Source organism: Dipodomys merriami, unplaced genomic scaffold (genome assembly GCF_024711535.1).
Source record: "Dipodomys merriami isolate MVZ:Mamm:240054 unplaced genomic scaffold, mDipMer1.0.p SCAF_5, whole genome shotgun sequence".
NCBI classification, from domain to species: domain Eukaryota; kingdom Metazoa; phylum Chordata; class Mammalia; order Rodentia; family Heteromyidae; genus Dipodomys; species Dipodomys merriami.
In genome coordinates, this window is record NW_027206068.1 from 54,860,491 (window position 1) to 54,881,784 (window position 21,294).

The 21,294-nt window shown below is 41.0% G+C and overlaps 1 protein-coding gene across 2 annotated transcripts in view; it reads right to left on the reverse strand.

Annotated features, from left to right (window-relative positions):
- The window catches only part of Fam3c (FAM3 metabolism regulating signaling molecule C), a 39,600-nt gene extending 19,266 nt beyond the window's left edge, over positions 1–20,334 (reverse strand). The window contains exons 1-4 of one of the 2 annotated variants that reach the window (XM_069996643.1): positions 20,160–20,334; positions 17,813–17,850; positions 8,331–8,385; positions 3,790–3,894 (exon numbers count right to left, since the gene is read on the reverse strand). In XM_069996643.1, the coding sequence (XP_069852744.1) occupies positions 3,790–3,894; positions 8,331–8,343 (118 nt within the window). In that variant the 5' untranslated portion in view covers positions 8,344–8,385; positions 17,813–17,850; positions 20,160–20,334. The remainder of the gene's footprint in view (positions 1–3,789; positions 3,895–8,330; positions 8,386–17,812; positions 17,851–20,159) is intronic. The other variant, XM_069996642.1, reaches the window with a different exon arrangement.
- Positions 20,335–21,294: the final 960 nt, after the last annotated feature.

Sequence of the window (21,294 nt, forward strand, 5' to 3'; positions counted from 1 at the left end):
AGTACCATGACTGTTTCAGAGGCAAGGAAACTGAAGACACCGAGGTTTACTGGTTTGACTTGTTCCATGTTATAATTATGAATTGGTAAGCGTTAGCATTGAAGGTCATCTCGGATGTAACCTCCGAGCTCACATTTTCCCATCTTTCAAAACGGCAATGTCTGAGCTCTGGTGATCACATACAGAAACACTGCTGATCTTGGCAGGCATCAGAGGCTCTTCTCACCAGAGGAAGTGAAGTCTAGAGATGACAAGTCAACACAAATCCTGAAGTCATCCATATAAAATGGGCAGTTTGTTGGGGGAAAATGCAAAAGGTGGTAACTGGGTTGGAAAAAAAAAAAAAATAGACTGATTCAGAGCAACTAAAAACATAGCATGTGTAAAACAGGAATGGACCAGACAGAGGATTGATGGAGTCAAGGATGCTGACTGATCGGGGAGCTGACTACAGCAGCATTCACATACTCATTCTCAAGAGCCACTGAACAAAAATACTTTCTCTGCACCGAGCTCTTTGTAATTGAGAAGGGGTGGGAATAAGTGGTAAGTTCTGTTGTGGGACCTTGGCGAAGATTCAAGAGGAGCAGTATAGAGAGGCCAGCTATCCACAGAACCTGTGATTACACACAGGAAAATATCGTTTACTGAACTTAAGTTAGATGCTAAACAAATGGCAAGGATAACTAAAGTAGTCTGAAATGAACATTAAAAATTAAGATTAACTTTTCACCAAGAGATAGGAGTCCAATAAAGTTTTTTTTGGGGGGGGTGGTTCCAGTCATGGGGCCTGAATTCTGGGCCTGGGCACAGTCCCTCAGCTCTTCAGCTGAAAGCTAGTGCTCTACCACTTGAGCCACAGTGCCACTTCCGGCTTTCTTTTCTTTTCTTTTCTTTTCTTTTTTTTTTTTTTTGCATATGTGGTGCTGAGGAATCGAACCCAGGGCCTCAGGCATGCTCTACCTTCCCAGCCTCCAATAAAGTTTTATAGATGCAGCATACTATTTTAGTTCCAACATCAAAATAAACATCTTTCCTATGAGTGCCTAAACCATGGTAGCTACAACGCTACTAAAACCTTGCAGGTAAATGACGGGAAATGTCAAAATGAAAGGAGACAACTACTCTAAAGTACACGCTATTGGTGGACAGCTGACTTCAGTTATTTCCAACTAATACTACGCTCTATGAATCCCACTGTGAAATGCTGTTCCTTCCCACATGAGAATCCAACCCATCAATTATCCATATTTACTTTCACTCAAGCAGAACACAGTATCCAGAGCCTAGCACTAGATAAAGTTGGATAAAGAAATACGACACCACTGCCTTCAAAGATTCATTCTCTGATGCTAGGGAGGCAGAGAAGCAGACACATGAAAAGAAAAAGTTATCTGTATGGCAGAATAAAATCACTGATCTAGGTGCTATGTAATTAGAACAAACAGTTCAAAAATAGGAGCAACACAATGAGATGATACCAAGGCAGCACCATAGAAAGCAGATGGCCTGGGGAGATACCGCAGGGTGGGTGCCACATCTGCATGAGTGCAGGTGAAGGTGTGAAGGAACAGGGGGGCTTTGTGGTGTGCACGGCGAGGGTAAGATGTGGTAGTGTGCTGGGGAGATCTATCAGAAGGGCAGGAGAATTGGTGTCATCCTAAGCAGACACTGTATTTGATTCTCCAGGATCGACAAATACTAAAGGTTCATGAGTTTACAGAAAATGGCTCTTACAGTGGTGAAACATGAAGGTAGAAAAAATGAAAAATTGTTGTAGGGTCATTATGTGGTGTTTACAAAAACACTCTGGACTAGGATGAAGTTCTAAACCAAAGAGACAGAGACAAAGGGAGGGGACAGAATACAGACATGAACAGATTACTTCAGGAGTCTCTACCAGCTACTTGTGTATATATAGAGAGTGCCACACTGACTTTACCCTGTCTCCCCTTCACCCCTTTCTGAAAGCAGTAGGCTTTCCCCAAATACTGTAACTTTCCTATTTGTATCATGGCCATACTCATTTCTCTCAGGAACCCAATTTTTTTCTTGCCTTTTCAATCTCTTTTTGTTGATCTGCTACTCAAAAATTTTCCTGCAAGCCTGACAGCCAAGTATGTGTATTACTTTAAAAGAAGAAAAGCATGTGACTTGCTGGAGTCATGATCTATAATCTTAGATGAACTACTTATACACTTGCTTCTGGGGCAATACGGAGTAAGCCCTGGAAGTCTTCGGTGTGGTTTCTGGCCCACTGTTCAGTGAGAAACTAGCTGTATTCTCTAAGGCCACCAGAATGCCGAGTGCAGACCAGAACAAGTCAAATCACATCTCACTGTACTTGGCAAAAACTACTTTAACCGGAATCCTGCATATTTCATTTTATGAGGAGTGCTGAAGACAGACAGGTTCTGGAGCAAAGTGATCAGTGATTACTTTGAAAGAATGGAGACTTGCAAGGAGACCAGAAGAACCAGGAGTACTATTTAATTATCTGAGAGAGCACCGATGTAGAAGCTCCTACGCAGAAACAAGATCAGTGAGATGAAATTGCTTAGAGCACAAAAGGCAGATTCAGTGCAATACAAAGGAGCACTTGTAAATAGTTACTGTTAGAAAAACCTGCCTCAAAATGCTTCTACCAACCTTGAGGACTGCATATTGGAATGGTCTATAGCCTCAATGCTCAGCATAGGATGGTCCAGCTTACCTGGTTACCTGGGAGCTCCTGAGAAATGCAAGCTCTCAGGCCACATCCCAGACATAAGAGAGAACTTGCACTTGCCAAGAATCTCTGTATACTATGAAAGTTTGGGAGATACTGTATAATGGTCTTGAGAGTATATGCAGGAAACAAATTAACCTTGGGGATCCCTTCTAGACATTCATAAATTTATGGAATTCAAAAAACTCAATGCAGAGACCTCAAAGTTCTTTCATTTGATTCTGCCTGTTAGTTCAAAATGCTGTTCCTGTGTTTCAGTCTCACTTTTTTATGTCTTAACAGCCAAAGCTTATTCCATGTTACGGCAAGGATCTAAGAAGACTATTTATAGCTTCTCTAACTTTAAGCAATGAAGGCCTGTGGTAGCTAGAAGAGATTCTAAATTGCATCTCTAGACTTATTATTTCTCATTTGAATATGTCAACATTAAGTTCTACTCCTTATTCTCTAATGCAGTTTCAAAGATAATTGGTTCTATTTACCAATTTAAAGATGTTTGTTAAAAACTGAGTTTAGGGCTAGGGATGTGTAGTTCAAAGGTAATTGCTACCTTAGCAGATGCAAGGCACTGGGTTTGATCCTTGACAAAAGAACAAACAAACAAAATCCATTAAAAATTCCTGAATACCTTGTAATGTACTTTGTAATGGTACATTTATAATATGGAAATATATGAATGGAATAAAAGGAGAAGTCACAGAAATAAGATGAATGGTGATGATCATTATTAAAATTCATCACTATGACTCCCTGAAAACTGAGGGATATGGGTGGCAAACAGAAATGATTTAAAATTATGGGTGCTGTGATTTATCTTTCAGAATGTTGCCCAGCATATATGAAACAGAATCATTAAATGTTTCAAATGTTAAATAGAAGGTCTCTTGCTTTAACTGCCTTAATTCTAATAACCTATGCATTTTAGTATATTCAAATGAACCACATTTACTGATAATGCTTTTTCTAAAGGACTAAACAGCAGAAAATAAATGAAACTGAAAAAAAAATTAAAAAGCTACATTAGAAATAAGTTCTAAAAAGGGAAAAACCATAGAACTTACCAAATAGATTTCCTAAACTTGCATCCATTTTTATTTCAAATACTTGAGAAATAACATAAAATGTCAGTAAAAATACTGCCACAGCTACCACCAACTTTGCAGCTCCTAGGTAAAAGGAAGAAATAATTCAGCATGAGTTTATGAGCCTTTGGCAATAAATATCAAAGGTTACATGTCAAAACTCCTTTTAATCTACTGGATCTTAATTTTATTTGGCTTACAACAAAAACTGAACCAAGAGGGATTTTTCCTGATCCTCAAGGTAACCAAACACAAGTCTGCTAGAGACACCATTCTAGCTTAACACTCAAAATAATCATCTAGTATCAGTCCATCAGCCACTGGCTGATTACGCCAAGGTATCTCAGCCAATGGAGGAGAAATTCCAGGGAAGTGATGAAAAATACTGGACCTTATGGAGGTATCAAGATCAGGAAATCCATCAACTCAAGTTCTCAAATGAAAGGTAAGATGCTTATTGTCCTATCACCATCTCTGGAACTACTTAATTCCTCACAAAACAGTAAACAACAACAACAACAACAAAAACAGACTTCCCCTACTTATTTTCTCATTAAAAATAGGCTCCCCAAATTCCAAAGGATATAATTTGGCATCTATACAGGGTAAGCACTACAGGTTATATTCCTCATCTTTAAAAAAAAAAAAGGCTTATTTTTATAGATTTTTTTGTTATACTCGTATTATATTTTAGTTGTTGCACAAAGTTAGTTACCATTTAAAAATCAGTTTCTATAATTTGTGGAGGGGAAGGGAAAAAACAAATTGTTTAAATAGGGATACAGGTGTACGCATTAAAACAATGAGATGTACAAGATGTTATGCTGAAAAACGAACTTTTCAACTTTGGCTTGAGGGGAGGAGGGGGATGGCGGAGATAGGAAGGGACGGGAAGGGGAAACAAAGGGAGGCAACAATGCTTGATAAGAAATGTACTCATTACCTTGCTCATGTAATTGTAACCCCTCTGTATGGTATTTTCACAATAATGATGTGATTGAAGTTCATCTTTTCATCATTCTCCCTCATCCCTGCTAACCCAGTCCCTCCTCTCAATTTTTCTTAGTTTCATAGGATATGTATGCAATAATATGACTGTATTTTCTAATGTATTCTTATATAATATTATATTCTTATTCTTTTCTATCTTTAGTCATGTTTGAGTGCCTTGTAAATCACTGTTACTGACATTACATTGTTACTGTTTAATATGAATTATCTCATCTTTTTCTTCACAGCTAACCAATCTAGGAGAGAAAACAACAAAATACAAAATTGGAAAAGAAATGGGAAGCAATAGCCAAGAAATACTGCCCGCTTAACCTTTGAACTTCCAAGATGTGTTATCACCTTATTTGGGAAAAATATAAAATGTGTCTATACAAGCTCTACCTCCTCTCCCAGTAATGGCTTGGGGTTAATTTGTGTTGACATAAAAGAGATGGAATCAGCAGTCACCTCAGTATCTTTACTCCGAGGTGAGATAGCAGCCAAATAAATTAGTAGCAGCACAGACTCCAGAATCCAGGTTCTCTAATAAAGTCTGGTGGTTTGTACAGTACTTGGCCCTAAAACCAAATTATACACTCTTCAGAAAAAGAATACCAGGCTCACTTTATTAGACAAGGAGAAATTTTTTTAAAAAGTTTGTTCTAATTTCAAAAACCTAAAGAGAAAAGATTGTATCTTTAAATGGAAAGAGGATCTTTACAAGGAGCTGATGATGCTCAGAAAGGCTGAGAATGCTGAAAAGATAAAACCTACTCATTGCTATTTCAAAATACTCAATGGCTGCATAGTAAGGGGCTGGGTATTAAAAGAAAAAGAAAAAAAACAAACATTCCATCAATATAACAAGGACATGGCAATGAAGAAGTATTACTACTAATCCATTTCTGCCTCTCTCCTACATTTCCTAATTTCTTCGCCACGCTTTCTGTTTTAAGAGCAATTCCTATGTCTATGATTTCAGTAAACAAGACAGGAAAATTCCATTAGGCTTTGAGTTCTTCCCCTCAGGTAGTAGTTGAGTGCCTAACACAAAGTAATAATCTGAACAACTATTTGTTAAACAGGTAGGTGGAATATTCTTTCTTGATCATTTAAGCCTACTCACTTGAAGACTGTACCTTACATGACAGTTTATAGATTACTTTCTAGCAAACACGGGTATGTACAAAGACAATCTTTTCATATATATACTATGAAACAGTTATTAATACTAAAGTTATTAAAATATCAAGAAACCTGAGGGTTCTAAATTTTACTCAGAGCTAAACCTAAGCCTTCACTAAAAAAGGTGTGTGTGTATATACATATACACACACAGAATATGAGTATGTATATGTGTATGTTTGTAAGACATACATACTATTTTCTGAATGCTTACTAGACAGCTGAGTGTTTATAACTACAATCTTATTTGCACCAACATTATACTATTTTCACTTGAAAAAATGAGGAATATGAGGCAGAAATTTTAAGGCACTTGCTAGTTCATAGAACTAGGCAGGCAAAGGCCATGACACAGTCATTTATACAAGAGTAACAAGAAAGGAAAAATTAACAAGAAAGAAAAATTGACAAGGAAAAGCTCTAAGGAAAAGAAAAGTTGGCAGAGAATTTATATTCAGTGTGGTCTCCATAGTGTTAACAATTCTGGGACTTCCATTGCAAAAGTTCTTCAGAACTGGTTTGCCTACTCAGTTCCAAAATGAAGATGATTCCCATTCTTAATTTCCCATGAGATTCTCTCTTGGTTCTAGCCAGGGTCTGTATTACTTTGAGTGTATTCCTGCTTTTCATAAAGCCAAAAAGTATCAACTTGAGATATAAGTATGATGGCTCAATGGGTATTCAAGCAACAGGACCTTTTGTAAACATAGAAGAGACTAATTAGTTAAAAGCAATAGCTAATCTTTCTTATTTGTTCACTAAGGGCAATTCTCCCAAGACTTACTTTAGGAATTTGCCAAACATAAAATTAGCACTCTGTGAACAATTACTCATCAATTAACCTGGGTATTAATTGTCAGAGTCAGAAAAATGGACGAGATGACAAAGGTAATTTCAACTAGAATGAGTTTAAAATTATGTACAAAGAGAATATTGCTTTCATTCAAGCTGCTATGCCTAATTAGGCAACATTTTCAAATCTTCTGGAGACAGAATTATAAACAGTCCTTGCAATATTAAAATGGAAAAAAATGACATTGCAATAGTTTAAAAAAACCACAGACACTCTCACTTGGTTTCTGGTAAAATTTTCCTTCAACAATTATGTAACTCCTTAAAAAAAAAAAAGGATGTTTTGTAATTTCATAGCAGACATCCAGTTTTTCAAATTCCTACAAAAACACTTCTAACAACATTCAGTGTGGTTTAATAACTGATTCGCTATGCCTAATCATACCCAAGTATGAAGACATCTTTGCTCATCTGCCTTGACTTTAGGCAATTTCTAAGACATGTTTCTGTAGGAAAATATTTAGTTTACTTTGAGAGGTGATAATTAAAAGACCAAGTACACTGATTTTGAATTACAAGCTATCTCCAATGTTGGGCACACAAGAGAAATCCCTTGGTGAAAATGTGCACTGCTGTGGTTGTAAAAGGAGGAAGAGTGTTTTAGAGAAGCCAAGTTATTTTTGTTTCAGGTGGGAAGAGGTCACCAGGTATTTATGAATTTGTCCTAATGTAGTGCTTGAAGATAACTACATGAGCACTATCATTACCCAGTGATGTTCTCCTCACTTTCCCATGTGGAGTTGATTATTTTCACTAAATCCTGTGATGTACACGCATCACTTTTATTTCACATAGGAGAGATTTCAACTTTTAAAATTTAGAAACTAGTTGTCTCGATAGTCTAAAACTTAGTAAAACAAACATTAGCTTCCTTACAGTGTCAAAGTCATTTGTTATATGGCTATTTTGTCATACTTTAAGTTTAATGTATGAGAAATAAACATTAAAACCATAATTTCAAAGATTTAGTAACATTTCAACAAAAGACAACTATAAACTATAAAAACTTACATAAAACTCATTAAATGTCCAGTTTATGGTTTGCTGACTATTTAAAAAGACAAATAAAAAAGGCTAAGGAATGTTTAAATGTAGTGTAGTTTGGCAATTGGCATGAAGGAACACTAAGCTAGAGAGAATAGATGGGGTTGAGAGAGATAACGGGAGAATGAGGGAACTGATGACACTGATCAAAGATGTACTAATAAACTGATACCTTGAATCGAAACCCCGCTATACAGCGATTTAAAGATCATTTAAAACCCATTCAGCTGAGCACGATGGTACAAACCTATCATTGTAGTTATTCAGGAGACTGAGGGAGGAGGATCAAAAGTTGGAGGCCAGCAAAGACAACACAGTGAGACCCCCGATCTCAAAATACACAATTATTATTTAGCCTCTCCTTTCATCATTACTAAAATTAATAAACAAATAAAAATAAATCAAGTTACATAAAAGACAAAATTAGTTTTCTGGATTAAATATCTTACCTGCTACCCTCATGTTTGGTTTCTTAGTTTATGGCACTTTTCATTAAAGAATCTCCTAAAATCAAAAGAAAAAGACAAATACTTTTAGTTGTTTTTGTTGTTGCTGTTTTGTTTTTGGTCAGTCACGGGGCTTGATCTCTGGGCCTGGGTGCTGTCCCTCAGCTCTTGAGCTCAAGGCTTGCGTTACAGAACCACTTCTGGTTTTCTGGTGGTTTATTGGTGATAAGAGTTTCAGACTTTCCTGCCCAGGCTGGCTTTGAACCTTGATCCTCAGATCTCAGCCTCCTGAGTAATTAGGATTACAGGTATTAGGATTACGGCACACTTTTAGTTTTAGAATGAATATTCCACATCAGATTGGGTTTGGAGTGTATATGTAAAATTAATTAAGCAAATGTCATGACATTACTAAGTATTTTGCCAATATGACATTTAATTTAAAAAACAAACAAACAGGGCTGGGAATGTGGCTTAGCAGTAGAGTGCTTGCCTAGCATGTATGAAGCCCTGGGTTTGACTCCTCAGTACCACATAAACAGAAAAAGCAGGAAGTGGCACTGTGGCTCAAGTGGTATAGTACTAGCCTTGTGCAAAAGAAGCTCAGGGACAGTGCCCAGGTCCTGAGTTCAAGCCCCAAAACTGCCAACCCCCCTCCACAAAACAAACAAACAAACAACAACAACAAAAACCAAGCATCACTGCCCATCTCCTTCCACTAGGCCTCAAAACCTCAAAAGAGAAGCCTGGATCTTACTCCACAGCTCCCAAGTGGGAAAAGAAATAAGAAAACTTGCTATCGAGCCAGTGGCTAGAAGAAACACAGATTTTTCTTGGTGATTGTAAGGCATTGTGGACACTTAGTAAATCTGAGAATTATATCGCTAAATATGACTATTTCCCACCCAGAGAAATTGAATGGTGAGGTCAGATCCAAAGAGATTACTCTTTATCTAGTCATGGAAGGGATTAGCTGTAGAAATGGCCCCCAAAAGTTTAGGTTGGCAGGCTCTTGCAATTATGTGACACCACTTCATTTTTTGTTTTGTTTTGTTTTTTTAGTCAGTCAGGGGGCTTGAACTCTGGGTTTGAGGGTTGTCCCTGCACTCTTCAGCTCAAGGAGAGTGCTCTACCACTTGAACCACAGTGCCACTTCCGGTTTGCTAGTGGTTTATTGGAGATAAGAGTCTCAAGGAGTTTCCTTCTTGGGCTGGCTATGAATTATGATCCTCAGATCTCAGCCTCCTGAGTAGCTAGGATTACAGGCGTGAGCCACCAGCACCTGGCACCACTTAATTTTTTATAACATACTTCAGCGATCACTACAATAAACACCCATAGGCTTATTTTTTTGTACCAATTTTCTCTCATGTTTTTCAATGTGCATTTGCAAAATAATATATCCACAAATACAGAATTGCAATTTTAAATATTTCAGCAACCAACTTATTGATTGAATGATGCCAAAGATCAAAAGAACAAACTGTTCTTTGATATTATTTTATCCCACACAATGGGGAAAACACCTGTATGTGCAGGAGCATTTCTCTCTTAAGAAATAACTCAAGATCGCTAACTTTTTATCATATAATGGTAAGTCCATGAGTCTGGTAGTCACTCCACATCCAAGGTTAGCTAGACATCTTCCACATCAACTCAGCCTCCTGCAAAGGAACAGAACTCAAAGGGAGGTGCTGTTTAATGGCTACATTAATCAGAAGAATGTTATCCCTCTACTTCAAATTGTATTTTGGTATTTATGGATCAATGCTGATATCCAACCTCATTAAATTTTAAAAAGCTGCAAATCAAAAACAATGGTTCATACTCAAAGAACAATGAAAAAGAAATAAAATGTTCAGTTTTCTTCTTCACTGAAAAAAGCCAGGGGAAAGAGGAGCAGTGTAGACTGTACTCAAAGGTGCAATGCTCATATTCTGGCTCTTTTTCTTCTACACAATCATTTTTTCCCCCTATACAATCTACCCTGAAGGGAAAAAAAAATCAACACTTAACTGAGTCATTCCTTACTGATTTCTTTCCTTTTCATAGCTATCTGAACATCTTTCACATAATAGCAAAAGTCAATGTCATATATCTATTTAAACTACTTAGCCACAGGCTAGGAAAAAACTGAAAGGAAACAAGAGATACTCAAGTCTCCCCAAACCATCACATAAAGGCAGAAGTGGGGGGAAAAATTCTTGGCTTTCAAATGAAAACCCCACCAGGTTATATAAATCCTTCTTTGACTCCCAGTGAAATTGAACTCTGCTTTTACCATACACACGTCTCTCCTCCCAGCTGATATTCTACAATAACTTCATGTGTTATCTGAGTGTGGCCTAGGAAAATTTCTTTGAAAATGTGGAAGCAGCTGGCCACCAGCCACCTGTTGATCTACTTCAGTCTCCGTTGAGAATGTACCTGTGTGATTACACACTGCCTCCCCACCCACCTGCCACCTCCTTGTACCGCCCAACAAGTTGATTTCTATACTCATCACTAAGGCCACAGTGCCAGCCAACAGAATCGTGTGGCTAAGTCTGACTCCCACTAATATTTCTTAAACGATTAAGAAAATTAATATTTTATAATTTCTAAAGTAAAATCTTACCCAATGAAAATAGAAGAGACCCAGAGTAATGAATATAAATAGTAACAAGACAGAAGGCCTTTTGCTAAAAATTCAAAATCTTCATCTGGTATCAATAGCACATGACTGTTATCCCAGCTATTCTAAAGGCTGCATTCTGAGGATTCGATTCAAAGCCAGCCAGGGCAGGAAAGTCCATGAGACACTTATCACCAAATAATCACCAGAAAGCTGGAGGTGTAGCTTTGGCTCAAATCGTAAGGTACCAACCTTGAGCAAAAAAAAACAGCAAAAAACAAAAAACAAAACAAAACTTAGGGACAGAGCCCAGGCCCCGAGTACAAGCCCCAGTACCAGAACAGAGTACGGAGATTAGAGCCAGTTACCCATATCAGAATATTCGTGGTAGGAATACTAGGACAGATTAAAAATACATTAAAACAAAACACACACACACACACACACACAAAACCCTCAGTACATTTATGCAATGTATTTGCTCCAGAAAGTATGCTGAACTTAAGGGGTGTCAGCAGCAGCAATGAAGGCCAATGTGGTGCCCTCTGTGCAAGGAAATACTGCCCTGTGTAAACACTAAGTGTGCAGCTGCGACTTAAGGAGGAGCCTCAACCAGGGTCCTGCTGGGAGACCTGTAAATGTTTCCTAACTTAAACATTTCTTATAGCCCACCTAGTTTGGTGCAACTGAGTTAAGTTTTGTTATTCAAGCACAAATTGGGCAGTTATGTTAACAAGAAAGAATGGTCTCTAAATGTATGATACTTTAAGGAACAAGAGATAAAAATCACAGGTCAAGAGGGTACTTCCAACTCTCCTTAAAGATTCTAAATTACACCAGCATCCTTTATCAGCAAATACACCCAATTAAATGGGAGAGACCTGTCTCACCAGAACAGATGCAATGCACATGCACACATGTGCACATATGTATGTGTATGTATGTATACACACACATATATACACACAGTTATTTTATGTAATCTTCCAGCCAGCCCTCTAGGTATAGTAGATATTAGGGGTAGCATTATGGCTGAGGTCAGGGGATTTGTCTAAGGTCCCATGAAGGGGGAGGGAAGGCCCACAAATCCACCTCTTTTTCAGCCCGGCTGCTCACTGGCATACTAATATTAAAGGGATGTGTTGACAAAATGCCACGTTTGGCTTTTGCAAATTGTCCTGGGAAGTGTTAATCTCTGCTGTAACTAGCCACTCCAAAGGTTTGACAGTCTGTCAGAATAACTAAGCTTGTATATCTGAATCGTCCAACCTCAAGACAAAAATTATATAAGATGCAGCAAACACTCATTGATATAGTTAATTTTTTTTAAAAAAAACCCTAAACTAGAAGAAAATAGAGTACACAAGTTATATTCCACAAATAGGGAGAAATTATCATTTAACTCCACTCAACTTTAATTCCGTGTTGGCAAATTACAACTTTAAAATAAAACAGACTAAATTCAGATAATATAAAAGTCAATTGGTGGGGCTTTTCAAGGCAATACAAAAACACCAAACAGGTCAACATGAAAACCCATACGTAGAGTATATTTAGGCCCAATGATGGTAACTTTAATGTAACTGGGTCACAGGTTGTCCACCATATATTTAAACACTTTTCCAGTGTGTCTGGAAGAGTGTGTCTGGATAATAAGCATCTGAATTGCCTTCCTCAATCCATGGGACACACACACACACACACACACACACACACACACACACACACACACACACACACACACACACACACACACACACACACACACACACACACACACACACACACACACACACACGTACACTTGTGGTTCTGGCTAACAACTCCCCCGCCAAGGCAGATCACAAAATGTAAAAATGCCCATTCTCACTGCAAGTCACAGAAACCTTCATCTTTTCTTGTCTTATAGCTTGCCATTAAAAAAATCATTTACAAAAAACTTGCCAGCCTTGATTGACATTAGGCATTAAAACCTTCCTCAGCCCAAGGGCTCCTGACCTATGTAGAGGACTGCTACAGGACAAGACTGGAGAGTCTGCCCACTAGCTCCAGTATCATTCAAATCATCCCCTTCCTGTTCAAGCACAACTTCACCGGGCTGTGGATACTTGAATCATGCCTATGCAATGAAGTCTCCATAAAACCACCAGAGGACAAGGGTTGGATGACCAGAGTTCGTGGAGAGGGCTTGGAAGCTCTCCACAACTCTCCCCACCCCGCCAGCCCTATGCATCTCTTCACCTGTGCCTTTGTGATGCTATTTCTAACACACGTGGAACCTATGCATCTCCTTGGCCTGTGAGCCATTGAAATTAGCTGAGCCAGTGGAGAGGGTTTTAAAGACTCTACACCCAGCTCAGCTGAAGTAGAGGTAAAACAACCTGGAGCAATTAAGATTGGGGGCCATCAAAATCGATGCTGTCTCTAGGTAGGTAGAGTCAGAGGTGAACTGGATTAGAGGACACCCTGCAGGTGCCTGCTGCAGAACTGATTTTTTTGTTTTCTGGTGGAAAGTACTTCCCACACATTTGGAGGTCAGTCTTTGGTACAGATGGTGGTGTGAGGACAGAAGGCAAAACAGTAGTGCATGGGGGAAAGGGGCGGTGGGGAAGGTTCCCAAAACAACACCCACAACAACAGAGGGAGGATGCAGTCGGCCAATCAGCTGGGACAATGCCTTCAGGCATTCCAGGAACCACACCTTCAGCTCTCTGGGGTGGTAACATTGACAGCAGCTCCTAAAACGTCTCAGCCTCCAAGACCATGAAGCAACTCCTTGTAATAATTAAACTATACAAAGTATGTTAAAAGTCCATAGACATGCACAGTGTATTATAAGGAACATATACCTCTATACATGTATCTGTTAAGGATGTGTAAACAAAGATACTGGCTGTTTGCATGGAGAATCCAGATTAACACAGACCTCCCCAAGATCAGAAGGGAAACAAACTTCATCCCTAGAGCACTGAAAGTACAAGAGGATAAGCTAATAGTGAAAAAAAAGTTCCTAACTAGAAGAGGCACTAGAACCATGGTAAATGGTTAAAAATGCTTAAAAAGGGCTGGGAAGGTGGCTCAGTGGTAGAGCGCTTGCCTTGCATGCCTGAGGCCCTGGGTTTGATTCCTCAGCACTACATAAGCAAAAAGAAAAAAGCCGGAAGTGGCACTGTGGCTCAAGTGGTAGAGCGCTAGCCTTGAACTAAAGAGCTGAGGGACAACGTCCAGGCCCAGAGTTCAGGCCCCACAACCAGACCACATCCCCCCCAACCAGACCACACACACCCCCAAAATGCTTAAAAACAACCTATTTGTGATAGAGAAGTACATTCGTGTGAAATAGAGTGGTGGGAACTTTCTGTGAAGTGAACAAACACCTGTTGTACAGCTTTAAACATAAGAAATAATGATTAAGAGGAAATTTGGTCAGTCACAAACTATTTTAAAAGTATCTGTTTCAAAGGAGATGAGAAAGGGAAGAAAAAATTCCAAGTCCTGAAAAGTCAGCCCTCAAAAGGTAAGAATACAGAGTACCAGACCAAAAACATAATAAATAGGTCAACAGAACCAATAACAGCCTTTCAGAATATATGTGTAATGTTCTACTGAAACTCTTAGGAAGAGAGAGCGAGACAGAGGAAGAATTCTGTTTTCATTTTGCTGTTTTGTTTTGGTGGGGCTTTTTGAGTCATCTCAGAAGCTTATGCAGCCCAGGCTGGCCTTAAATTTCCTCTCTGCCTGCTTCTGCCTGTCTCAAGTGCTGAAATTTAGGGCATGTGCCACCATACCTGGCTTATGTGTAGATCTGGGACAGTTATCCGAATCAATGTCTTATGGCTTTTCTTAGCTTCTTAAGTAACAAAACAGTATTGTTATTATTGTTGTTGCTGCTGCTGTTGTTTCTGTGCCAGAAGAACTGGGCCTTGAATTCAGGTCTGAGCGCTGTCCTTTAGGTTTTCCACTCAAGATGGCATGTTATCACCAATTGAGACACAATTCCATTTCTATCTTTTTAGTAGTTAAGTACAAGAGACAAGAGTTTCATGTACTTATGGGCCCAGGTGCTGGCTTTTGAACTTCAGTCCTCACATCTCAGCCTCCTGAGTAGTCAGAATTATAGGTGTGAGCCACTGATATCTAGGTTGTTGATAGTATATATACACATACACAAAAATATATACATGTATATGTATGTGTATATATGTATATACACATGTATATATGTATATACATATATATACATATATACACATATTCACACAGATGTACACACACACACACACACATATGTAGGTTGAGGGAGGTAGTACTGCAGTCTAAGACCAGCCTCAGAAAGTGTGAGAACCTGGTGGCTCAGTGGTAGAGCGCTTGCCTTGCATACAAGAGGCCCTGGGTTCAATTCCTCCCCACCACATAAGAAGAAAAAAACGGGAGTGGCGCTCTGACTCAAGTGGTAGAGCACTAGCCTTGAGCTGAAGAAGTCAGGGACAGCACCCAGGCCCAGAGTTCAGGCCCCACAACAGACAAAAAAAAAAAAACTTTATGTAAAAGGGGATATGGCTTATGTGGTAGAAAGCTTGCTTAGCACAGGGCTCTGAGTATAATCACTAGAACATGAATGTATCTAAATGTGGCTAAGACACCAAAACACAACTAAAAACATACTGTGGAAAGTATAAATGAGCAGAAAGTGTTTCTAACCTCCCCCACCCCTCCCCCACCATGGAGTCTTGTTAACCAACAATAGATGTGAGACAGATTGCAATTACACTGGGAAAATTTTGCTTTTCTCCATACAGAATGAAAATTGTTTTACCTAACATCATCTGCTTCTTCTTAGTAGAGACTAATCCTCCAGAAAGCTGCTCTCTGCTCTCCAATAGGTCAGGGAAAATGGACAATTGCAGCCACTGTCCCTCCATCTCTAAACAGGTTAGGGAGATACCACTCAGTCCAGGAAGTCGCTAGGTAAGACCAACTTTGTTACAAAGGCCTAGTGGAGAAGTGGCCAGGCCTGACAGACCACACACATCTAACACCAGTCACCCTGGGTCAAAAATTCCACAGTACAATTTCTCCACTCCACGTGAATTGGTCCCTCTTCCCACTGTCCCCCCACCCCCACAAACAGTGAGATACCCAATTTCTAAAAGATTCCAGATGATCAACAATCATTCAACCATGTTTCCCAAAAACAGCTTAAGGGATTAAAAGGAGAAATGTACCCGTGTTCTGCTCCTTCCTGGGAAATCTAAACCAGCTAAGCAACTTTCTCCACAATGGAAGGACACAGCACAGCACAAGCAGCTAAGGTTGCTTCTTACTGAAGTTTCACCAAGGGGGAAAGATTTGTTCTAAGCTATAGATACTCTTACAGAACACACCAAATGCCACCAAAGCTTTTGAGTTGGCAAAGAGAGCACTTTGTGTACTCTGACACAGACTAATTCTTACATTTGTTACTGCTATATCCTAAAACTACTTATCAATCAAGGAAGGATGGTGTGTAGTTGGTGTATATGTGTATAATCAGCTAGCTGGCCATATAATGGCTATCAATGCTCTGACTGAACAAAGGTGAAAAGAAAACCAGAAATCAAATGATCATGCCTCACCTGATTGGTCACCTGATGTCACAATGTGGCATTAACTAAGACACTTCGGTGGACTCAAGACTTCTAAACTTCTGAACAATGTGTCAATGACTAGAAATGAGTTTGAAGGTCATGAGGCCAGACAGGAATGTCTGAGCTGCACCTTAAAGCCAGATCATCAGAACATTACTTATGCATAGATGTCCAGTGAGGACACCTTATAAACTGTTTTAGACGGGTTTTAAATAATAAGTTTTAAAAGCCCTGAAGAAATGCTGATATAATTTATTATCTTATATCCTGTTTCTTAAAATAATCCTTTAATATAAATGAGGAGTCACTTTGGCTCACAGACAGCTAAAACCATGCACTATTGATTTCAGGGCACACTATTTCCCCTAGCAACACCTCTAAACTGAAGTGAGGCTTGCAACAATGTTTCCCCAGTACAATATAAACTAATGGTGTACTTTACAAACGATGGCTTCCCAGATTCAGTGAAAACAACACTCCAAAAAGCCCAACTGCAGAAATGCCCACATCATGGCAACCAGAATTTCCAAAGTGCTCTTTAAAATGCGAATTCCCAGACTTGGAGAGAGAGAAATCACAAGGAATGGAGATGAAAACTCTAGCAAAGTTAAAAAGCTTCCCAGGTTATACTCATTCAGGCTCAGATGTAAGAATTTCAGAGCTACATCAAGCCAATTCAAATATACTGAAAATTTTAAGGGGAACCAAAGGGAGGAAGAGGAGGAGGAGGAGGAGGAAGAAGAAGAGGAAAAGGAGGAAGAAGAAGAAGAGGAGCAGGAGGAGGAGGAGGAGGAGGAGGAGGAGGAGGAGGAGGAGGAGGAGGAGGAGGAGGAGGAGGAGGAGGAGGAGGAGGAGGAGGAGGAGGAGGAGGAGGAGGAGGAAGAAAAGAAAATTCATATAACAAGAATTTTCCTTCTTTTCACCTTGTCTCCAGGCCAGGTCCCCTCTGAGATGAGTAAGCCTGGAGACAATGTGGTGAGAAATGGGGAAAAAGAACTCTTGTGTGCAATGGTAAAACAGACGACTAGATTTTAAATTATCCAGCTATTTTCTTGCAGTTCTTTTACTCTACCAAAGCAGAAGTTTGCTTATAAAGTCATAAACCAGTTTAAGAAATTAAATGGTGATTAGATTCCTATAACCCAGAGCATAAACATAATCTAAACCATAAAACAAGACAGAAACCTACAAAAATGACAAGTTTTGCCTGCTCTTTCAGAATTCTACAGTGGTTTCGAAACTACCTTAATCCTGTAGTAAATCCTTCGGAGCAGGGGTAGATCTGTGGGCAGATAGGAAGACAGAAATAAATATTGTCAAGAATAATGATAGAAAGAAAAACAAATTTTTAATTATAGGGCAATGCAGTATCTTGTAAACTTTACAAAAAGATTGGAGAAGGCTAATCTCATTACCTATAACTACTTTACATTATACCAGTTTCCTATTCTATGTTTTAAGAATTCTCCAACAAAGCCACTCCTTACATGGTCTTTAATCTGCATTGCACTGAATTGCACCAAGATAGACACAATTCTCTCAGTGAAACCTTCGGCAGAAAAAAAGAGAAATTGAGTGGTTTCCACTGCTTAAGGGCCCTGAATGAAACACAGTATTAATATGGTATTTCTTTTTTTTGGGGGTGGGGGTGGGGGTCCGGTCGTGGGGCCTGAACTCTGGGCCTGGGCACTGTCCCTCAGCTCTTCAGCTCAAGGCTAGCACTCTACCACTTGAGCCACAGCGCCACTTCCGGCCTTTTTTTTTTTCTGCTTATGTGGTGCTGAGGAATTGAACCCAGGGCCTCATGAATGCTAGGCAAGCGCTCTACCACTGAGCCATCTTCCCAGCCCTTAATATGGTATTTCTAAAACACACACACACACACACACACACACACACACACACGTTAGCAGACATTTGCACAGAAAAGAGGTTTCTAAGATAAAGTTTCTGAAAACACACCAATTGCAACAATTAAGCTCATTTCAACTGACCAGTTAATGACAATAAACTACAGGTAACAATATCCTTAAGTTAGCACACCTGATAGTATACTACTTCCTTATGATTTTATGAAAATCACTAAAAACTCATTGCTTGAGATATTCATATAACTCTCTCATAGCAAACAAGTCTACTAAGGAATAAACACATCAAAAATCAAACTGTGGTCTTGTAATCATTGGGGAGGTGGGGAGGATTGATTCTGGACTAAGACATCTGACCTTTTGAGTGGTGGTTCTGCATCCATCACTAGTCAAGATACTTTATTGCCACAAGGAAACTTTCCTGTTGCCTTTCTACACCTTTTATATCTTCCCATCAAGAAATACTTGTCTTTCAAGAGTTGAGAGACTGTAAAAATCTATGAAACAAAGCTCCTAATAATACCTGTATAAACCTAAATCAACTGACTTTAACTCGTGAGCAGATGGAAAATTCAGACTGGCAATCTCCAGAAAGGTGCAGGTCAGCGCTATCACCAAAGCCAGATGCTGCTTTGCCAATTCTGCTCATTTCCTGTTAAATGGCATTCGGTGAGTTATTAACTTCTATTTTATTAGTTAAATGGCCATGTCTGAATTCTGGAAGGCACTGGATCACTCAATACAATCATTGTGGAAAATTTTAACCGCGTCACACGAGTCCCGCAAAGTGTTCACAAGCGCCTGAGAGTTCATATTTGCAAGTGCAAAACGAGAAAAGTAGATAGAGAGCCTCATTCAATGTGTTATGAGAAATACACTTATATAGGAAAGCCTGTGCCCAGGATATAGTAAACAAGTGGTACTGACATCCTATCTATATTCTAAAAAGAAAAAAAATCCAAAAAACTAAGAACAGATCCCATGATCTTATGAACTAAGAGTGGAGTCCTATAATTTAGTGGGGGGTAAAGAATCCCCCACCCCCAAACAAGTCATAGCTGCAGATGTCAATTTCAAATCATCAACACTACTCAGGGAGACGGGCAGGAATCACCACGCACACACGGAGGTGTGGATACAGTAGCTAAAACAAAATGCCAAGAAATAAGAGAATAAACACACGAACAGCAGCAGCAGCAGCAGCCAGCAGGACCGGCGCACGCACGGATCGGCCAGGGCCACTCTGTAAGAAGGAAAAGCAACCTCCAAACTTTACAAGCGGAGTCCAGACTCATCCAAACCCAGCGCCCAGGTGCATCCCCGCCTCCCTCCCGCCCCCGATCACAAGAACGCCGCCCCGATCTGCATCTGCAGCGCCGGGCTGGCGAAGGGCGCCCGCCCGCCCCGGAGCCCCGCGGACCCGGCGCGGCGCCCACCGCCCGCCCGCCCGGCGTAGACGCCGCCCCGCCCTCCGCCCATCCGGCAGGCGACCGGCCCGCCGGCCCGGGATGCTCGGGGCGGCGCCGGGGGGACCCAGACTCCCCACGACCCGGGCCCGGGGCAGCTGCGGACGCGCCCCCGAGCCCGCGCCCGGCTAGCGAGCTCGGGGAGCCGCGGGAGCCCCCGGGAGCCCGGCGCGGAGGCGGAAGGTGGGGGTCTGGGTGGCCCTGCCTCCCTCCGTCCCGCCCCGACCCTCGGCCACCGCTCTCCCCGCGCGTCTCACCGGCCTCCCGCCCGCCTTTCCGCCTCCCCGCGATCAGTCTTGCCGGGGGCTGACGGGAGCCACGGCCACCTCCAGCTCGCGCCTCGGCGGCTCCCCTTCACCCCGCTACCGGCCCGGAGGAAGCCAGCTCGCCCTGCGGGCCTCCTCCCACGCTTGCCCGGCCGCGACCAATGGGGCCCCGACCACCGGGAAGCCGCGCCCGCCCCCTGGCGGTGGAGGACCGAGCGGACGGGCTGGCAGGCGGGAGGCAAGCGGGAGAGGCCTGAGGGCCGAGGGGGCGGGGCTGGGAAGCCACGCCCAGACCCCGCCCACGCCGCACGCCCCGCGTCGCTGTAGCTGCACTTGCCACGTGGGAGCTGCCACGTTGGCAGTGGGTGGCCGGGTGGCCGCGTGGCACCCGGGGGAGGGGAAGATGATGACCCGGCTTCCCGCTTTCCCATTCACACGAGCCCACCTTAAAGGCAGAGACTTGAGAACGACCAGCAAATACTAGAAACCCAGCAGCCAGGGCATGCCACCAACCTAGCACTTGAGGAAATGTCTCCTAGCCTCCAAAACCCTGGTAACTCATCACGGAAATCCTGCGAGTCCCGGACCTTACAATCACTTCTGATAACCTTTCATGTGTAACCCCAGAAGGCGTGTAATGTCTGACTAATCAAACAAGTGTCCCTCCCCTCCCCCTTAGGACGTTGTTCCAAGACTGTGTTGATTGACTGGGAAATTAATTCAACTTTTACTGTACAAAACCTGAGAACACAAAATTATTCATAATGCACAACCACTTTTCAGAATAATTAATAACCATTAACTGGTGGTGCTGTTACATTATTCTACCAAATCTCACCTTTCCTTCAAAAGCTGTATGATTCACAATCTACATAATAACACTGATGAAATTTGGAGTTTGTGATCCCTAACTGGGGACGAAGCCAAAGTCCCCTCTGTGTGCCAGTTGGTACTGCCTTCGTGCAAGTGTTCTCGCCTTACGCCTTAATGCAAGTGTTCATACTCGGAACTTAGTGTTAGTTTTGTATTACTTTACCAAATCAAAAGTCCCAAACCGCAGTTATTTGCTCAAAGTATAAAGTAGTAAGTAATGAAGTTGGGCTATCTCCAGGTAACTCCAAACAAC